Here is a 20,789-nt window from a genome sequence, read left to right on the forward strand (position 1 = left end):
CCCTGCGAAGCCGGGCTCTGGGGACAGGAGGAGCCTGGTGCACGGGAGAGCCATGAAGAACGGTCCCTCCCGACAGGCAAACCCACGTGGGTTTCCGGAGCTGCCTGTGTTGTTCCCACTTTTCTGGAGATCAGCCCTCGAAGTGATCAGCCTGAATAATGACGGCATCGTCCCTCTGCCTCACAAACTTATTAGCAAGATGGAAACTTCTCCTGATCCGCCAAGTCTCTCGCCAGCATGTGCATGAGCACTTCAAAGTCCTGCAAACTCTGGCTCCCTACATTTTGCTAAAATAAACCACCCAGGACACGGTATCCCTTCGCGACCCTGGGAGGACTCGTGGCCTGGCTGCCATGAGCCGTGGATCGCGGCCGACCGATCCTGCGACTGCAGGCCCGACATAATGTAACCAGGGGCTTGGAAACAACAGTCGCTGGTGTTCACAGACACCGTCTTCCGAGGGTCCCAAGTGCCATTCACACTCCAGCCACCCTTGCGACCTGCTTCTGGAAGCCTTCTGGTCAGGGAGTAACCTGCCCTCGGAGCCCTTCACATTCCCCAACAGCTGCTACAGCAGCTGGACGGGAACGTGGCTCACCGGATGGACACAGTAACTCTCCGGACTCCAGGATCCAACACACCGACACACAGTGTGCACGCGGATGAGTGCGCACGTCTCACACCCCCACGCTGGGGTGACCTAAGTGACGAGGGAGGAAGCGCAGAGGCGGGAGGAAGGCCAGCATCCGCGGAGAAGGGAGTTCACCCCGGCACACCGGCGCGTGGAGGGGCGTCGGCCCGACCAGCCATGGAAGGCTGAGGAGGATCCCGGCACTCGGGATGGGGAGCCAGGGACGGAGGACCAGGAACGCACGCAAAGAGCAGGGGCCCGGAGTCGGAGCAGCAGGGAGTGTGTTCAGGGCCGGTGACCGGCTCTCTCTGGAAGGGCCCACCAGCAAGACGTCTGGAAGCGCACATTAGACCACAGCGAGACACATCTCCGGTGACAAACCCACGTCATTCTGTGGGCTGAGCTGCTGACGCCCGGGCTCAGCTTCCAAGAGGAAGACCAGCCGCCCCAGAGCCCAAACGGACTGCGGCAGAATCTGAACTTGCGGGGCGCGTGGGAGAGTCACAGAGGGAGAGGACAGCATCCTCGAGACCTCAGGAAAGAACCTGACTTTGCTGCCGTCCTAAACAAATTCTACATGGAATACCCCTAGTGAAGGAGTGCTGGGCGGCTCCGTGGGCTGAGCGTCCGAGTCCTGATCTCAGGGTCACGAGATCGAGCCCTGCATCCGGCTCTGTGCTAGGTGTGGAGTCTGCTTTAAAAAAAAATTAAAAATGTTCCTAGTTAAGCCATTTCATTCCTTGTTAAGATTTGTCACAAATCTACCAGCTCCTCCCATGTGCCAACAGCACCATCTCAGCGGGGCTCCTGGGGTTGGCCTCCGCGGCCAGGCCTCCAGGCTACAAACCCATCCCTGGACTCCTTAGCCAACAGGAGAACTGGATTCCCCTCTAGCTCCCTGACACCTTTACAAGGAGGGACACTCCCGCATTCGGGTAGCGCCTGCACAAGCCTGCATGTGTGACAGAACCACACAGAAGCGCGTGTACGTGTCCCGCACACTGTGGCATGCGCATGTATACAGGTGACACGGAGTCAGCTGCAGTGGGACCCGTGTCCCGTGGTCACCACTCCACCACAGATCTGGGAGATGCCACCGCGGGGGCAGGCTGGGGGAACAGAACCCAGCACCCCCTCCCCGCGGCTGTTTCTGTAATTTATTATTTCAAAATAACAAGTTTCCAAAATGTTCAGAAAAAGCATCTCCTGCTGTGACCTCCAATGCCAAGAATCTCGAACCAAACCAGCTCCCAACTACCTTGGATCTCGCCTTCCTCCGACAGACCTCAAGCTCGAAGCACAACAGAGCATCCCCCTTGGCTGGGGTCTCCGTGTGGCCGACAGCGGGCTGTGAGCAGGTGACTCTCCCTGCAACACAGCCCCGGCCGGCCCGTCAGTCGGTGGGTCACGGACCATGTGCACCGTGCCCGCGCCCTCCCCTCACTCGGCTCCTCCAGCAGGCCTGGATGAGCTCACAGCAGCGGCGAGTGTGGGACAACAGGTGTTCTGAGCGCGAGCGCGACTGCACCCGGCCACCTTCCTCACAGTATGGTTCTAACTGTGCCGTTGCATCATGAGTGTCTGTCGTTCGCCTCCTACGGGGTCTTGTTTACTAACCTGACTTCACCGTAAGTACGCACAGTCTGGAAAAAACACTGAGTACTTCGGGTCCCGGACCTCCCTGGTTTCAGGCGTCCGCTGGGGGGCAGGAACACAGCCCCTCGGCTAAGGGGGAGTGATCGTAACGTATTCACTACTCGCCCGGACCCACACGCTCTACAGCCTGCCACACGCGTGTCCCGCCTGTCAAGTGTCTGTGCTCAGGTGACTCCCAACTTCCCTTCACGGCTCAGCCCACCATGACTTCCTTCAGCTGCACCCGATGCCCGGGGCTCTCACAGCCGCCGAGCCCAGGGAGTGCTGGGGCTCACCACGGGCGCCTGCCGGAGTCCTGCCTCTGCCCTACAGATGACCCCCCTCCCCCCACCGCTTCCCACGAGCAGACATGAACAAGGCGGCCGGCGGAGTAAAGGGAGGTTAGAAACTTCCCGAAACTCGGCATCACCCGCTTTCTCACTTTGTCTAACGTGCCCAGTGAGTGCGCCTCTCACTTCCTGCCCTGATCTCTCACGACACAGAACAAAAAACCTTTTTTCCCCTGCTTGGAGTCTTTGCTGGAAAAGATCACGGACTCCCCCGGCATGTGGAACCGAGTGGTTTCTAGGACATCCCCCCGACCTCACCAGCCAGGCCGTGCAGCGAGGGCGTAGTTCTGCCACTGCCCACACACACCTGCTAGTGTTCCATCCACAGAGCGACGAAGAAGGGACACTGGAACATGGGTCGTCCTCGCACCCGGTAATGCTACATTCAGGCGACAAAAGTTAGCTGTTTTCGGTTTGTTTCACCCAATTATTATAACCCAAGAGCTGACGTCATTAAGAGGCTCTAGAGAGCTACCCGGAAAAACCAAACAGTGTTTCTGTCCCCGACAATGTGACTTCTAGGTGGGGCTACACATTTCTCTTCTCTGTGACTTTGGTGGCTGACTTTTACCGTCATCTGGGTTTTACAAGAACATCTGGGGTTTGGCCTCGCCCACATGCCTGTGTGACCTTGGATGGGTCGTTTCCTGTCTAGGTCTGTGCCTCCGGCTGCAGGACGGAAGGACTGAGTCAGAGGATCTCCGAAACCCCCTCCTGCCCAACAGCCCCCGGTGTGCTAGTTAAGTGAATAAAGGGGTAAGATGTGGGATACCGCAGATAAAACCACCTCGGACCCACGCTGACATCTGCAGGAAACTGGGGAACCCTCAGCACCCATAAGTCCAACAGCCCTTAAGGACCCAGCCTGGGACACCTCACTTTGAACACATGACAGCAGCGATGTAAGCTTCTCATTGTATTACATTTTCTGGGTGCCTGGGGGGCTCAGTCATTAAGCGTCTGCCTTCAGCTCAGGTCATGATCCAGGGTCCTGGGACTAAGTCTCGCATCAGGCTCCCTGCTCAGCAGAGTCTGCTTCTCCCTCTGCCACACTCCCTGCTTGTGCTCTTTCTCTCTCTCTTTCTCAAATAAATGACATTTTTAAAAAAATAAAGATTTCTAATATTCGATTTTCTAGGACTTAAGAAAACATTGAAGAAAATAACTTTAACGTTGCTTCCAAGACTTCTGGTCCCATCTGGAAATCTGAGCCCATGCTCCTCAGCTTTCCTGCACAAGAACTTGACAACACAGTGGAAAAATATTCTACTCACAATAACAAAAAATACTAATTGACCAGGAATGCACTTCACAAGCAACAAGCAGAAACAGTATGACTCAAACCAAACACGTCTACAGAGGAACTCAGAACAGGCCTGGGACAACAGGGGAGACCGCACTCCTGCAGACACTTAAATGATGTAAAAAAAAATGTATTTCCCGGGGCACCTGGGTGGCTCAGTGGGTTAAAGCCTCTGCCTTTGGCTCAGGTCATGATCCCGGAGTTCTGGGATTAAGCCCTAAGTCAGGCTCCCTGCTCAGCAGGGAGCCTGCTTCCTTCCTCCTCTGTTCGTCTGCCTGCCCCTCTGCCTACTTGTGATCTCTGTCAAATAAATAAATAAAATCTTTAAAAAAAATGTATTTCCCACAAACTAACCTCGAACTTTAACACAATTCCAACCAAGATCTCTAGAGGATGTGGGGAAGAAATGGACAAGATAATTTTAAAGTTAATCTCAAAAATGAAGGGTTCACAATAGTCTGCTACATTTTTAAAACTAAGAATTGTGGGGGCTGGACTCCCTCTAGCAGCATCACCATGCGCTGAGGGGTCACACCTGGCCACACTGATCACCCGTCAGGGTTGGGGCACACCCGTGGAAGAGACCAACACATCCAGGAACAGACCCAAACACACAAGAATGTAGTCTCTGAAAACGGTGGCATTTCAAAGGAGTGGGGAAAGGGCACATTATTTATGAAATGTTGTTGGGACATCTGACTTTTTTTTTTTTAAGTAAAAAATTAGGTTCCTCTCATATACATGAACACATGTTCAAAAAGAATTAATAATTTTTTTTAAGATTTTATTTATTTATTTGACAGAGAGATCACAAGCAGGCAGAGAGGCAGGCAGAGAGAGAGGAAGGGAAACAGGCTCCCTGCTGAGCAGAGAGCCTGATGCAGGGCTCGATCCCAAGACCCCGGGATCATGACCTGAGCTGAAGGCAGAGGCTTAACCCACTGAGCCACCCAGGTACCCCCCAAATTAATATTTTAACATTCAAAAATAAAGTACTAGGATAAAATAAAAATTTTTATATTCTCTAGAATGTAGAAAAACTCCCTAAAAATGAAGCCAAATGCAGAAATTGTAAAGGAAAAGACTGATCTCACTAATAAGGTTTTAATCCATCCGTACCCCTCAAAACAGAAAGACACACAAAGTTAAGAAGAAAACGATAAAAACATTTACAGCATATACACGGCCGACTCGTGGCTAAATTTAATAAAGAATTGTTACCAACTGGAAAGGAAATGATGAACGCAAAAAAGTATTTACTCCCCAACATAAATGGGGCAAAGAATAGCACTTTACAAAAGACAAATTAGGTTAAACCACACAAAGCTTAGTACAGATTTTGACATTTGCCATAACGAACAAGTCACCCACTGCAGCTCTTCAGAGAGGGAGGAGGAGAGTAGGACGCGATTGCGGACTTCCTCTTGGTTAATTCTACGAAACAAAACCAGAAGCACTGGTGAGTCCACACCGTTACTTCTAGGCCTGAGAATCCACGCAGCACGGGTGGGCAGATGCCCAGGCGGGTTTCTCCGGAGCCTGCCGCCCACCTTCTTCAACGTGCGGCTGGCACCCTGTCTCCTCCCAGCAGCGCCCCCCGGGGAACCAACCCCACCTCACGCCGAAGGCCTGGCTCAGCCACGTCCTCCCAGACTCGTCAGACCGAGAGCGCCTCCACCCCGGACCCCCGGGCGGTCCGGGCACACCCCTGTGGCGCCCTCGTCACCAGGCCTGCGGCCAACGCCCCACAAGCGATGGGCATCACCACCATCGACAGCGCCTGCTACATCACGAGCAGGGTAGAAGCCTCACCCAGAGTTTTTCATGCAGCCCTCGTGACGCCTCAGCGACACAGGCCTCGCCGTCTGCATCCCCAAATGAGGGGCCGAGACTCAGAGGGATGACGAGGTCTCCCACGTCCCCTTGGCCAGTCCATGATGGAGCCAGGGACCAAACCCACTGCTCCCCCGCCCTCCACACAGCGGGCTCCGTCCTCCGCAGTCTGCGCCCCGAGGGCCCTGGACCCCGGACCTCGTGTGGCTTTTCCTTACAGGACATCGCTCGCCACCGGCATATGGTAAGGGCTCACGAGCTCGTGGACATTCATCGTCGCCGTGTTCGTCCATCCGTCCCAGGAAAGGAAACGGCCCTGTTCCGCGCCGGAGGTGGGTGTGCGAAGCCGCCAGACGTGGGCGTGGGAAGCCGCCAGAGGTGGGTGTGTGAAGCTGCTTGGACGTGGGTGTGCAAAGCCACCAAACATGGATGTGCAAAGCTGCCGGAGGTGGGTGTGTAAAGCTGCTCGGACGTGGGTGTGCGAAGCCGCCAGAGGTGGGTGTGCAACACCGCTGGACGTGGGTGTGCGAAGCCGCCAGAGGTGGGTGCGCAAAGCTGACGGACGTGGGTGTGTAAAGCCGGCAGAGGTGGGTATGCGAAGTCGCCAGACGTGGGTGTGCGAAGCCGCCATAGGTGGGTGTGCGAAGCTGCCGGACGTGGGTGTGCGAAGCTGCTCGGATGTGGGTGTGCGAAGCCAGCATGGGTGGGTGTGCGAAGCCGCCAGACGTGGGTGTGAAGCCACACGGCCTCTCCTGGGAAGCACAAGGGATGCACCCACAGGACTTCCGCCCCGTCCCCACCGCACGGCTAAGCGGGCCCGACAGAGTGACTCGCGTGAATACACGGACACGTGTCGTGGTGCTCTCTAGGCTGCTGCTTATAACTTAGAAAACAGCAGCGGCCTGATTTGCATCCGCACAGGACCGCTGCGGACAGAGCTCGTCCACGCTTCGCGACCCCTGACAACACGGAGTCAATCGCTGAGTGCGGCCATGTAAGTCATTCTAAGTTTTCTTAACAAGTGAAAAAGAAAACGCAGAGCGGAACGAAGAGCGTCGCGCTGAACCGACTTCTTAAGAAGAGCGCACATGACGGAGGGGTACCCTGCAGCGTTCGCGGCGCTCAGGTCTGGGGAATGGACGGGACAACTCTGACTGGTCATCGTGTCCCTTGCTCGACCTCCAAAATCACGGCCCCGCACGCGTGATCGCTTCCACGAAGAGCGAAGGAGCTGCTGCTCCGCCACATGGGCTCGTCATCCACATCCGTCCTGCACTCACAGAAACGCCACGCGGCGTGGACGGGCCCAGCCGCCGGCAGCCTGACGCCCTGGGCCTTCCCGCTCGCCCGCTCGCAAACCGTATCCTCACTGTGAGGCTGTGGTGGCTTCCACGCGGCCGGGCCGGACCCCGCTGAGGGACAGACAGTGTATGTAGGTCACGCCTGCCTTCAGCACTTTTCGCTTTACTGCCAAACCCAGAGAGGGTGCCCAAGAGGCCAGTCCTGCCGCTGGTGGCTCTTCCTTACGGCTTAGCGCTAGCGGACCTTGGAGCCACAAACGCGAAGTTCACAATCGCCCCTGGAGGGCCAGACGGCCCAGGCTGCTGGTCGAGCGCAGGCTGTGGTCGTATTTCTAATTTCCCGCTTCCCTGGATCGTACGAGCCCCAAGAAAAGAGTGTCTCGCCACAAGACACAGCCTCCCTTTCATCTGCTTTTTCTACGGCAGAAGCTGACGGACGGAGAACGACCTGACCGGCAGCCTCTGGAGTCGAGGAGGAGGCAGACGCCCATTTCTGTGGACTTAGAGGCTGTTTTCTCCTTCTAGCTGACCCTTTCCAAATTTATACTTATATTTTCTCCCTACTTTTTGCAAACGATACTGATCTAAGAAATAATTTCAAAAGCCCAGGACCTAAAAAAACCTCATGTAGATGAGGGAATGACCATCACTCTGGCCCATGTCTGTCAGTCTCATGGTCCACCCTCCTGCTTATAAAATCAGGGTTCACCCCAGCAGTGCAGAGTCCTACCCCACGACTCCCGAATCCACATCATCGTTTCCTGACCTCCAGATCTATGCACCCCACTAACTACCTACAGCCACCCCTGGGGGCCCCAGAACCCCCTCAACCTGGTTCGCTCCTGCTCCCCACCCCTCCCATGCCCCCAGCTCGGTGTACAGCACCACACCCCAAAGCCGGGCTGTGCTCCAGCGGCCTGACGTGGTCTGTCACCAAGACAAACCCTGCCTGTGTCAGGGCCCACGTGTCCTCTCCGTCCGTCGAGTGGTGGCTACTTATCCTCCTATTCCAGCACATTCCCCGCTGATGCCGCTCCGTGTCTCGGTGGGCTTTGTCTCCCCAGCCCGCCCCCTCCTAGGGCTAGCAGCACGGTCTTTCCAAAACTGAGACTGTCCCCGTCACTCCCCTGATTACAGTATTTCGCCCCCCCCCCCCGCCAGCACCTGCAGGATGAAAGTCAAGCCCAGATGCAGGACGACTATGATCCTGCACGAGTCGGGGCTGCAGGTGTCCGCTGTGGAGGCAGCCCGAGGCCACAGCCAGTGCGGGCGGAGCGTGGCCGAGGCCGCTGCTTGTCCATCTGCACCCCATCCCCCTCTCACACCCACCTGCCCTCCCCCCCTCGTCACGAGACCAGCACCTCACTCAGGAGCCCACGAACCCCACACAGCAAGATTCCTGCCAAGCCTCTCATGTTTACCACACGGCCCCGACAGAGAATGTGTGTGGACGGGGACAATCACGGGTTCGCGCCCGTGGCTGAAAACACAGCGTGGACGCGGGGACCATCGCCAGGAGAGTGAAGCCAGTCCTCCGTGTTCTTACCATCATCACCAGCATCATAAAGACGGGGGAGGGAACTTCCGGGGTGAGAGCTTCCAGCATAGGATTTTCAAAAGCAAAACTGTGCTGCACTCGTGGTAAGGGCGTACGATGCCATCACCCAATATGCAGAGCACAAATGGTGGCGGGGGTGGGGGGGTGGAGCATGCAGCTGAGTTGCTGTATTTGGGGGGGTTAACATTTAAGCTGGGTCTTGAAAAGGGAGGATTCCGATCCCAGCACGCTGCCAAAGACGAGGGGCATTTCAAGCGGAAGGCTCAGAGACCTTCTCAGGAAGAGGAAAACACGGACACCCACACGCTCACACCTCTCTGCTCGGTATTGCTATGGAGGCAGGACTTCTGTTCCAGGCATGGCTGGAGTCCAAGCCAGGTGAGTTTTTGGGTCCCTCTGGCAGCAGTGGGAGGTGAGGACGGCAAGTGACGGCAGGCCGGCTGGCTGACAGGTCCCACCACACCCTGGAGCGGAGAACTCAGCCCAGCACCAACCGGGCTCCACGGGCAAAGGGAGACTTCCTCTCATCGACCGGCTCAGCACCCCCGAGGTCGCCTCTGACCTTTGTGTTTCCATGCGGAAAATTCTCTAACCGTTTTTCTAGAAAGAACACGTCATAATGCATCATAAAGGAACATCCCAGTCTTGTGACCTTTCAAAATGCCATAGTGAAGAATTGTAAAGCGGTGTTTTGCTGCTGAAGACATTCGAACAGACGCTCCTGGCTCTTGCCACACAACAGAGGAACAAGATGGAGGACTCCAGGGTCCCGGGGTCTGCCCAGGACTGTTCATTAATCCTTGGAAGAGGGCTCTGCGGGGACGGAGGGACAGATGGACAGAGAATGAGGAACCCCTTGCTGGGCAAGACAAGGCACTGTCTCTGAGGCCACGGGAAGCCATGGTGGGGCTTGTCCACACACAGCTCTCACCGTTAAGAATCACAATTTACTTTGTTCTAATTCAAACTCCTCCTAAAAATTCTGCCTCTTCTCTGAATTGAATATAGACAAAAATGTACATAAGCCTAATGGACATTTTAATGTTTCTATCAGAGGTTAAAATAAATAAATAAAAATTGAACAAGAAAAAGTATTTAAAACTTGAGGTTCTGTACGTGGGGAGTTAAGTCACCTGGCTTAGTCCCTTGAATGACGTGTCTGTGGGCGGAACCAGGACCCTCGATGAATCGTTACCCAGGACCAGGGCACCAAGCCAGTTTGCCCGTCTTGGCTGGTGTGACAGGCCCTAACCTCCAAGGAAGAATCTCTTCATCTTACTGGGCTGGGAGGGAACAAGAAGTAAATCACACTCCGTGAAACAAGCACATGCTCCGAAGCTGCTCCCAGGAAGCCCGTCCCGAGGGCGCTCGTCCTTCCATCAAAGGCCCGGGCTGTCCCTCCTGAGCATCTACTGGAATATAAAGTGGGAAAACGAGCAACTTGATGTCAGGACCAGTGTGCTTTCAGACACAGGGACTCGGTGCTTGCTCTTCCCTGGGAAACCAGGACAACGTTCCCACAAACTCGATCGTGCAGGGTACCAGCCCCGGGAATCACGTTCATGCTGAAGGCAGTTGGGACGGAGAAGCACGGCCCAGGGAGACCACGGTCTTCATGAGGGAGGCTTTGGGAAGGGAAATGGCCCCCCCACGGCCGCTGGAGGGGAGGCAAGAGAACAGGGGGACCCGCATCCCTAACTGCCCGTGAGTCCTCGGGCAGTCACTCGACCTCCCATCTGACAACCAGGCAGACGCGGTGAGGACTACAGGGCCTGTCCTGCCTCCCATAGTGCCTACGTCCGGGGACAGCCCCCCACCGCACAGAGGTCCCGGAAACTCCTGCACGGCCCCAGGGGACACGCTCCAAAGTTACAGGTGCTTTATTTTTAGTCGTGTTGATTTATTCTGAAAGTTCATGTAAAAGTAGTGGAGGGGATTTTTGTGAAGCAAAAGACACACGTCAAAGGTCTGGAAACATCACTTCCAGTAAGAGCACGAGCTGTCACTATAAATCCCCCGAAGCATCCAACCACAGAAAACGTTAGGACTGCTTATGTCTTGGCTTAGGAAATTCAGTGAAGAATGCCCAGTCGTCGTGGCGGCGTGGGAGTTCCCATGGGCCCGGCCGGGGAGGGCCCGCAGATGGGATTCTGCTCGGCGCTCTGACCCAGGAGACACAAGCTCCTCTCGGTCTGGTATCACCACCGGTACACGGCGTTCCAGAGCGGCCCCGTCCACAGCTCCTTTCTCCCCGTCGCGCACCCGGGGTGCACCAAGAGCTGTGTGCTGACCCCCACACCTCCCACGTCCCACCCGTCTTTCGCACAAACTGAGACACACAGACCCAAGGCCGGCACGCAGACGCCCAGCGCCGCCATGGCGGCCGCAGCAGACAGCTAGGGAGCGCACGGCACCTTAACTTGAACTCGCAGTGTCCCCAAACCAGTGCTGGGACAAGAGCAAGTCCCAGGTTATTCCCTCCCAGGACTGGTGTCAGTCAACCCTTCACTCACAAACACCAAGTAAAAATGTCACAGCATCTTATGAAACAACAATTTCTATTGTTTTTTTTTTTTTTAAGATTTTATTTATTTATTTGACAGACAAAGAGCACCAGTAGGCAGAGAGGCAGGCAGAGAGAGAGGAGGAAGCAGGCTCCCTGCTGAGCAGAGAGCCCGATGCGGGACTCGATCCCAGGACCCTGGGATCATGATCTGAGCCGAAGGCAGAGGCTTTAACCCACTGAGCCACCCAGGCGCCCCAATTTCTATTGTTTTAACAAAGATTTTTATTTACTAATTAGAGAGGAAGCAGGAGCAGGGAGGAGAGGAAGAAGCAGAATTCCGGCTGAGCAAGGAGCTCGATACAGGACTCGATCCCAGGACCCCAGATCCTGACCTGAGCAAAGGCAGATGCTCAACCAACTGAGCCCCCCAGATGCACCACCTTTATCACTAAGGAAATTACAAGGGTGTTAGGAACTCTGTGCCAGAAGCCAGCGCCAAAGACCGAATACATGTATTTTGTATAAATCACAGATCCATGAAGTTTATCAGTAATAAAGGAAATGCAGCCCCGAGGAGAAATAAAATGGGGGTTGCCCATGGGAAGCAGGTGAGTGGGAATTACAGAAGGAAGGAGTGAGGTTTGGGGGGAAGTTAGGAAGGTCTGGAAAAGGCAGCTGAGCTCAGGAGTAGCAACCACCGTTTACCGAGTGCCGAGCCCACGAGGGACCACTCAAGGGACGTCGCACAGATCCGAGCCCGTCTGTCCTCTCAACACAGACAGTGGGGACCAAGCTCATCCGCACTTGTCACATGTGTACTTTGAGGCGGTAAGTAACTTGCCTGAATGGTAATACCTAGACTAGCGCTCAGTCAGCCTGACTCAAAGGTGCTAGACTACAAGACACTGCCTGCGAGGGACACGTGAGACCTCCTAGCCCCTGAGAAACGGGGGGAGCAGAGTTCACAGTGGCGCCCACAGGATGCTCTGGGAAGGGAGCTCAACAGCGGCGCGCATGATACAGCCCAGCCAGGACCCTGAGCACCAGCGGAGCAATGACCGTGCCCTGAGCGCACGGCAGACATGGCCCCCCGCGAGCTCCCTGACGGCCGTCCGAGGGGGAGGGGACTGAGGCCCAGAGGCTGTATGCGACCACCCCTGTCACACAGCAGAATGAGGTCAAATGAGGTTTATTTGCTTCCCATCTACCTTCTTGACGGCTGGGAACCTGTCGTCCGGCACACGCATCTGGCTGAAGCAGGAGTTGAGGAGGAAGCATAGGGAGGGCCCAGAGGGCGGCCTGGACGTTTCAGGGCTATCCGGTGTCCCTTCTTCTGGCAAGAATGAGCCAGCAGGAACCAGGGTCTGCCTGGGGATACAGATCTAGCCAGGGCCCAGGAAAAGTCTTCAAGAGCAGAGAGGACCTGCCCCAGAAGGTATTTTAGGATGGTCAGTATGTCCAGGAAGCCAGTCCAAAGTTTATTCCAATGGAACAGATCTGAAGAATCGAGACTGTAGACAAGATTCCCCCCAGGCTAGAATGAGAGACAGGCGGTAAAAACCGTGCAAAGAAAGATCCAGTGATATTGGAAAGCCGGATGGGTGGAAAGGATACGAGGATGATCCTATGTTCCAAACCGTCGGTGCACAGGAACGGGGGAAACACACGGAGCGCGGTAAGGATGAACTCTGACGTCCTTGGGGACAGTGGGACATCTAAGTGGCAATGAAGTGCTGAGCGGGGCAGCACAGAGCCCTGGGACAGGCTCGCACAGACCTGTCTCAGCGAGGACCGCTAGCTCGTCCGCTCTGCGGCGATGGGACCCGTCCAGCCTGCTCCCCGCCCCGACCCTCCACGGCTCACACACACCGGGCACTCGGTAAATACTTTCTGAATGAATGTTATGATCCGATCTACTTTTATTCGGCTTATCTTCAAGGATATCATGACTCTGTCCAACACCTCGATGAAATTCACACCCACTCTCTTTATTCTAGTCTTTCCAAGGCTGTGCATCCTATTAGAGGAAGGAATGAGGTCCGTTTAACGGGAATTAGTTTCAGTGAACAGAGGCTCACCCACCCAGCAGCACGGACGGCAAACAGCGAGGAGACGCCGCACTGGTTACGCTCGTCACAAACGTCCCGCTCGATTACTCTAAAGGTCGAGGACGAGAAAGTCTCCCTTATGATTGTTCATTTAAGTTACATCTCTGGTGCCCACATAGGTATGACTCCCCAAACAGCCTCCGGAAAGAGAAATAAAACAGCAGCACAGACAAAGTGACAGCAGACAGCTTGTGATATTCGACAGAATTTCAGAAAGGGGGCGTCTGGGGGGCTCAGCGGCTTCAGCATCTGACTCTCGGTTTCAGCTCAGGACTCAATCTCAGGGTGGTGGGATCCAGCCCCACATCGGGCTCCACACTCAGCGGGGGTCTGCCTGAGACTCTCTCTCTCTCTCTCTGCTCCTCACTGCCCCCACCAAAACAATAAATAAATCTTAAACAACAAAAAAAAGAATTTCAGAAATGTCCGAAATGAGCAGAAGCTGGTCACAACAGTACAGGCGAGTGCAGACTTGGGACTGTCCAGTGTCCATTCCGCACGTTCCAACGCAGAGCCTGTTTCTCCCATGCGAAGTCACCACAGGACACCAGGACCAGTGGTTGGAGCAGCGCAGCAGGAGCAAACACGCACCCTCCTTCCTGCTCCCAGTGAGCAGCCCAGGAGCTGGCTTCATCCACGTGCAGGGCTGTAGGGACCAATTTGGGGGATGGCCACTTGACCCAATTTAGATCAGTGAGAAGAGCAGGATTTTACTGGTAGACTTGCTCCCTTCTGCCAGGAACACGAACGGCAAGGCTGCTGTGGAACTGGAAGCCGCCACGGGCCACCACGGGGCACCACGGATACCTGGAACGGAAGCCAACCCAGGTGAGGGCCGAGTCGGAGCAGATCCTGAGAGCCCTGACGGAGCCATATCAAAGCTAGCCCTTTTGGGGATTTTTCAGTCTCTAAGCCAAAAAAAATCCCATTTTCGATTACGTCAGGTTGAATCAGATAATGCACTTTCCCTGGAAAGACTCCTGGCTCACCTCATTGCCCGAGCAGCTCTCCCTCTGAGCGCAAGTTCGGGAAGGAGGCGGCCCCTCCCTTCCCCCTGGCCATCTCTTTGTGTTGCTGGACACACGATGCAAGCAAACCCAATGGGACATTTTTAAGAACTTACGAGGGTAACGACAGACATGACAGCTCAGTCTTTCCAAGCCGTGATAACGCAGGCAAACCAGAAGGAAAAGGGCCATGAAAGCCACGCCAGGACGGATGGTCTGCGCACTAGTCAGCTCGTCCCAGACACCGTGAAGCGAGGTTCGCAGCTCGGCCCCAAAGCTGCCGCACGCTACGCCGCTGATGCCGAGGAAACCCACGCACCTGCTCAAACATTTCTACCAACAGCGGCAAAGAGCCTCCCCCCTCAGACTGGAGGCCACGAAGCCAGATCGCAGCCTCTCTACCTTTACAACCCAGAGCACAAGCGTCTGCCGAGAAGAACACACGGGGAAGCAACCCGTCCTGTAACTACAGCGTGGATAAGCGCGGCAGAGGAAGGCAGGAAACGAACCGCCTCCCAGGGGGATGTCTGTCTGCTCCGGGCCAAGCCCTGAACCTCCATGTTCTCAGCGCGCTCTCCCGTTTCCTGCGGTACCTGCATCCGACAGGCACTGCCGGCTGGGATACTTCTCCATTCGCGTATGTCTCCCCAGTTAGAGGGTGACCCCCCTAGAGCCCAGGACCTCATCCTTCCACACCTAACAGTGTCTAACACGATGAAGATGCTCCGGAAATGTCCCTTGGAAATTCTCAAAATGTAATGCCCTTGGCTAGCAATGAACTGATAGTACGACGAGTAAGTCCGTCTTCCTCGCTCACAGTTAAGAGCAGTTACTACCTGGGACGCCCCGGTGGCTCGGTCAGGAGAGCCTCTGCCTTTGGCTCTGATCGTGATCTCCTGGGATCGAGTCCTGTGTCGGGCTCTGCACTGAGCGCGGAGCTGTTTGAGATTCTCTCTCACTCTCGCCTCCCCCTCCACCCCACGGCCACGCTGTGCACTTGTGTTCTCTCTTTCAAATTAAAAAAAAAAAAAAGTTGACTATTTACCAAATAGCTCTTCTGTGCCAAGTCATATGCTCAAAACCACACGTAAATGATTTAGTCATTGACTTGGACTGAGTTCATCGTGACGGGAAATGCAACCAGATTGAGAGGGAAGATCACGTCTCCTCCTAACTCTTCCCACTGCCGAACCTGAACAGAAACAGAACACTGGCATACAGGTTCAGGGCGACACGCCTGGACTCAACCTAGGGAGGGCGCTCCAGAGTGGGCCAAGGGCTGGGCCCCGGGCAGACCCGGCAAAGGGCGTTTCAGCAGGGACACCTCCACGAGGCAGTGTGGGCACAGGAGGGGCGGCCACCATGGAGTAGACAGAGCTGGACGTCCGGGGTCCCCCGTCAGCCTGCGAGCGCACAGCAGCAGCTGCACTCAGTCTGAGCGACGTCCCAGGCTCAGCTCTGAGCCTGGCTCATTACCACCCCCTTATTGTCTCCTTGTCCTCAGTGTCTGTGGCCTCTCCCCGCGCAGACACATGGCCGTCCCGCGATGTCGGGGTTCCAAGCAGACGGCAGGGCTGGGTGATAGAGGGGGAGCTAAGGTCGCCAAGCAGATGACACCCCCACCACGATGAGCCCTGACTCAGTGCCCTCCCATCCCAACCTGTTGCTTTGGTGGGTCATGGTGTTGGCCGGAAGGGAGCAGAACTAGGGAGGTGACCTCACAACGCTGCCCTGCGGTTCCTTGCAGCCGTGTAAGTCTTAATCAAACACACACTTTCAAGAAGGTCTGAGCCAGCATCCGACAAGCTAGTATTCCCGGCTTGTTCTGCTTTCAGCTCTCCAACTACTTGTTAGCCATTAAATCTCCCATGTGGCTGCTGGCGAGGGGAGAGCATGTGCAAAGGTCCAGCGGTAAGGAAAGCCAGCAGAGCTGGGAGACAGACTCAGAGTGGCCAGAACCTGGGTTACACAGAGCGGGGCTGGAAACAGGTGAAAACGGATGGACGCGCAGCGCCAAGTTGGGAAGAGCCTCATAAGGAGGGTTCGTGCCCTGCCCCCCCCCCACTGCCCCAGGATAGCAGGAGGTCACTGAGATGCTTAAAACAGGGCGGAGAAGCGATCAGATGTGTGTCTCGGAAATCTCGTCTCGTATACTGTGTGGACAGCAGACCGACAGGGAGGAGCGGTACGAGAAGAGACAGGAGCAGCCACGAGGAGGCTGTGTGCACAGCGCGGGCAGCTCAGACTGCCGTCCCGAGGAGCGGACACCCTCAACAAACACTTAGTAGGGACACCAGGAGGACTTGGCCACAGACCGCGTGAGGGACATGAGAGAGGCTGGCACGGGGGAGTCATGGCCGATCCTGAGACTCCTGGCACGGCCGGGCACGGGGCTGACGGCACCACGCACTAAGAGGGACACGTGATGGGCCAAGGGGGACAGGAGTCAGCCTGGAGCAGCCTAAAGCCAGGTGACATCCAAGAGGAGATGTCGTCCAGAAGGCAACTGGTTGGTCTGAAGTTGCATCAGAAAAGCCCATTAGCATTAATGTTAATGTGCTCATTAATATACAGAACGTAAGGGAGGTCATGGGAAGTGATGACATTCTCCGGGGGAGATGTCCAGTCTGACCCCGGGTAAGGGCCAGAGTGGGTACACAGGCACCCGTACCCAGATGCCTTACTCTCAGCTTACCGGGGGCATCTCGCCCTGAGCCGCATGATCAGGGCATCTCGAAACGGAAGTGCCACACCGTCTGTCCCCATAGGGAAAGCGGCCCCTACGACCCGCACATCACCATCGGGTCACTGTCTGCCAGCACCCTGGGATGCCGGTTCCAATACCGCAAGCACTCACCTGTCGACAAGGCTTCCTCCCGAACCTCGTCTTCTCTGGGCTGATGAATGTTCCAGGACGTTTTGGGAAGCGCGGAGATTTCCTCGGGCGAGGCCAACCTTACCATATCCATGTGATTGCTCTGGAACCGGTACCGCGGGATGAAGCAGGTTTTGCCTCGCCGGAAAATGTCCTTGATGATCTCCTCTGTCTCGATCTCGTCCGGCATGCTCAGGAAGATGGAGATTCTCTTGGACTTCTGATACTGACTGTGGGCCATCACCTAAATGGGAAACGGCAGTCACATTGATTCCCCAAGGTGACACTTCCAAACACCAGTGGCTACCCCTTTGCGGTTTTTACCCCTTCTCCCTTCTCCCTCCGCCTTCTCCAGCTTCTTGAAATACAAGTCACCAACGGAGAGCAGAGCGGCTGAGGGGGCCGGGAGGGCCTGCGTCCTGAAGCCCAGGGCTTGGTTCTGAGCCCAGCAATGACCTCTCTGACCTCTTGCCATCTTTCTCACACGCCTGCTCCAGCAGGAGTGACAACTCGTTAAAAAGTCACCGTCACCTTACAGAATCCCAAGCCTGCCGTCCAGCCACCTTCAGTCCAGCCACCTCCGGTCACCCCGCACACCGCCCTGAGTGTCCCCGCCTGGCTTCCACTCTGCACCTCAGCTCCCATGAGCTTCCTCACTCCCTGGATCGTCAGGCTCGCATCCCCTTAAATTCTGCCCGTTTTAGCCAACTCAGGCGCTTGCTTCCCTTGACTTCGGCAGAACACTTAAAACACTTAAGAGTGCGCGGAACACTTACTCATGTATTATCTGGCTGATCACTAACTGTCTCACGAGTCCCAACGGCAGTATTGTGACCAGGCGGTAAGCTCCCGGGAGCAGGGGACAAGCCTGTCCTTCTTTAGCTCTGACGACCTCTGTCCCCACCTCCTACAACTCTCCTGTCCAGATGTTACAGAGTCTGCGGAGACGGGAGGAGAGGCTCTTGGAGAGGTGCAGTCCTTCTAGAGACAAGTACCAGGTTGCAAGAAGGCCCCCAAGTGGGGAAACGCCATCATGCTCAGTTTCATCAGGCCTCAGAGCAGTTAATCTCTGAACTGCCCCAGACTCACGAGTCGGCTCTCAGCTCCCCTTCTTTTCCTGTTCCTCTGAGCTAAGAAGACAGATACAGCAACCCTGGCCGAAAAACAGGTCTGGCAAGAAAGACCGACACAGAGAGCCAGGTCAGTCCTAATGGAAAGGAGCACGAGCATTCAGCAGCCGGAGCTCACCAGACTGCGGCCGGGGAAGCGAGCTCCATCCTCCCGGGAAGTCACATCACTGCTACGAGGCCTGATAAAAGGCAAAATGAAAAGAAATGTGACCCCCAGACCCTGGGAAGACCTGCGGCTCCTGGCACCCAGGTGCTTTCTGAGAAAGTTACGTGTCTGTCCTGTCTGTTCTCTTTAAAGAGAGTATGAAGCACCAAGAGCTGAATAAGCAGAAACAGAAATCAGTTAAAATTCAGTGCGAGACCGTGCATATGCATTTATCTTCCTTGTTCCTGACATCTCATTTATGTGACAATAAAGAAGCACAAAAAGAGAAAACCATTATGGCACCGAGAACAGGAGAACAGACACTTGACTAATTTCTGTGAGACGGAGAGGAGACGGGACGGTATTTGCAGACCAGCAGCAGTAGACACAACAGGCAGACGACGTAGCTGTGGGGCTGGCAGAACCCCTCCCCCCAGAGTGACTGCAAGAGACAAAGGAGATCCCGGGAGCTGTCATACCTTCATTCATAAACACAAGTCCACAAGGAAGGTTCAGCAAACATTTTAGAACGTCAAAACACAAAAGAGAAGGAATAAAAGGGGGAAACAGAGATAATGGAGAGAATGGGAAATTTTTAAATTCTAATTAGTTTTCTCAGACAAATTCAAGACAGTTGCATCTATAAGGTAACAACATGCTATGGAAAGAAAGCAATCCGAAAATTGAGAAATGATCATTGAAAATTAAAATTAAGAATACCAACATTTTAAAGTTCAGGAGGAAAGCCTTAAAGTAGGAGAAAAAGACAAAGAAATGGGGAAAGTAAAAAAGAAAGAAAGAAAGAAAGACAGACTCTTAAAAGACACAGAAAGCCTGTAGGATTTTCACTAGCTGATTCATAGGAATTGCAGAAAGGCACAAAGGAAAAGAAGTAATCGAAGATAGAACAGATAAAGATACCAGTCTTCACATTGAACGGAGGTCATGGGTGCTAAGGGGAACAAGCAATATATTTTTAAACTTGAAATTCAAACCAGCAGTGAAATATGAGGGTAAAGACTTTTTCTAATATATAAAGTCTTAAAAACCTTACCCCCATAGATATTTCTAAGAACAAAAAAAATTCCTTGATAATATACTCTAGTAAGATGGAGAGAAAGAAATCCAACCAAGAAGACACTGGGTTCGGGCAGCCCAACGGAGAAGCAGGGTGGGAGGAAGTCCAGGCTGTGCACTGGGCCACAGCAGAGGGAGCAGGGGCCTGGAGTGCTCTCAGGAAGAAGACTGATTTATTTAAACAGACAAAATTAAAAAGAATCTACTGGTAAAATAAAGGCATATTCTTGTTTTGCCAAAAAGGAAAAATAAAAGTCATCAGAAACTCCTTGAAAACCATAGAGCTGCATTAGAAACGTAGACTCCAAACAGGAGCAGACTAAAGCCTGTTACGATTTTGAGCAATTTTAGAGTGTAACGAAAGAGAGTTCTCAGCAGTGACACTGGAAACATTCTCTGCCTAGCCACACACATTTAGTGACACAGAATCATACATCCTTTTCTGATAACCATACAACTTGGTTCTACAGTGAATACTATCTATGTAATCAATACACTGTAAATACTATTCCCTGAAACTCCAAATTTGGAAATCTGCAACTGAAAATGCTCCGTAGACTCATTCTAATTACAAAACAATAGAAATATTATAAAACTTGACAATTTAAGAATGATGATATAAGGGTCAGAAGCTGGCAGATGGAACAGAAGACAGGTATAGGGCACTAATGTCCTTATTTAGTTGGGGAGTCAAGATATGACACAAAGTTGAATTTCTTCACCATACATTGCTTTTCCGATAAATTTCTAAATTATAAAAAAAAGGTGCTGTGTCATGAAGAATAAATGTGCATTGTGAAATACGTTATTGAGAGAATGGCATCACTTAACACCTTTGTTGACTGAGCACTACGGCAAAATAGTGTTCTAATCCCAGCACCTGGATGTCTCCAGCCATGACCCCCTGGTTGGTCATGAAATCAACAGTAGGTTACAAGCAGCTTTTTAAATAAAACAGAACATATTGAAGTTTACTGTATATAGTAAGAATTGTGAAACCCTGGACTGTGAAACATTTCTTCGGTATGTGTATCTGTAGGGGGGACAATGTACCGAGCACGGAGGGTCCTGGGTCTGCTTTTCAACGTTTCTCTCTACTCTGATGCCAGCTCTGACTTGTCCCCTGTTCTGTCACTGGTTCTGCATCGGCATAGCTACTACTTCCACACGGAACTTCCCAACTCTCATCTTCCGCAGACAGAGAAACAACTCATCCTCGTCTTCCCCGCGCCTTTCCCACGTCTGCTCCAGGCCTTGTGCGCCTCCTGCCTAGTGAGGTCAAACCCCCATTCTGCAAGCACAGGACTGCTCTCCTCTGCGGGACCCTCTG

At 54.0% G+C, this 20,789-nt stretch overlaps 1 protein-coding gene across 2 annotated transcripts in view; it reads right to left on the minus strand.

The window, feature by feature from the left end:
• The window catches only part of MTHFS (methenyltetrahydrofolate synthetase), a 35,147-nt gene that overhangs the window by 12,848 nt on the left and 1,510 nt on the right, over window positions 1-20,789 (minus strand). The window contains exons 2-3 of one of the 2 annotated variants that reach the window (XM_059179809.1): window positions 17,090-17,351; window positions 13,401-14,032 (exon numbers count right to left, since the gene is read on the minus strand). In XM_059179809.1, the coding sequence (XP_059035792.1) occupies window positions 13,911-14,032; window positions 17,090-17,351 (384 nt within the window). In that variant the 3' untranslated portion in view covers window positions 13,401-13,910. Of the gene's footprint in view, window positions 1-13,400; window positions 14,033-17,089; window positions 17,352-20,789 lie in introns of those variants that run through there. The other variant, XM_059179808.1, reaches the window with a different exon arrangement.

This window comes from Mustela lutreola, chromosome 7 (assembly GCF_030435805.1).
Source record: "Mustela lutreola isolate mMusLut2 chromosome 7, mMusLut2.pri, whole genome shotgun sequence".
Classification (NCBI taxonomy): domain Eukaryota; kingdom Metazoa; phylum Chordata; class Mammalia; order Carnivora; family Mustelidae; genus Mustela; species Mustela lutreola.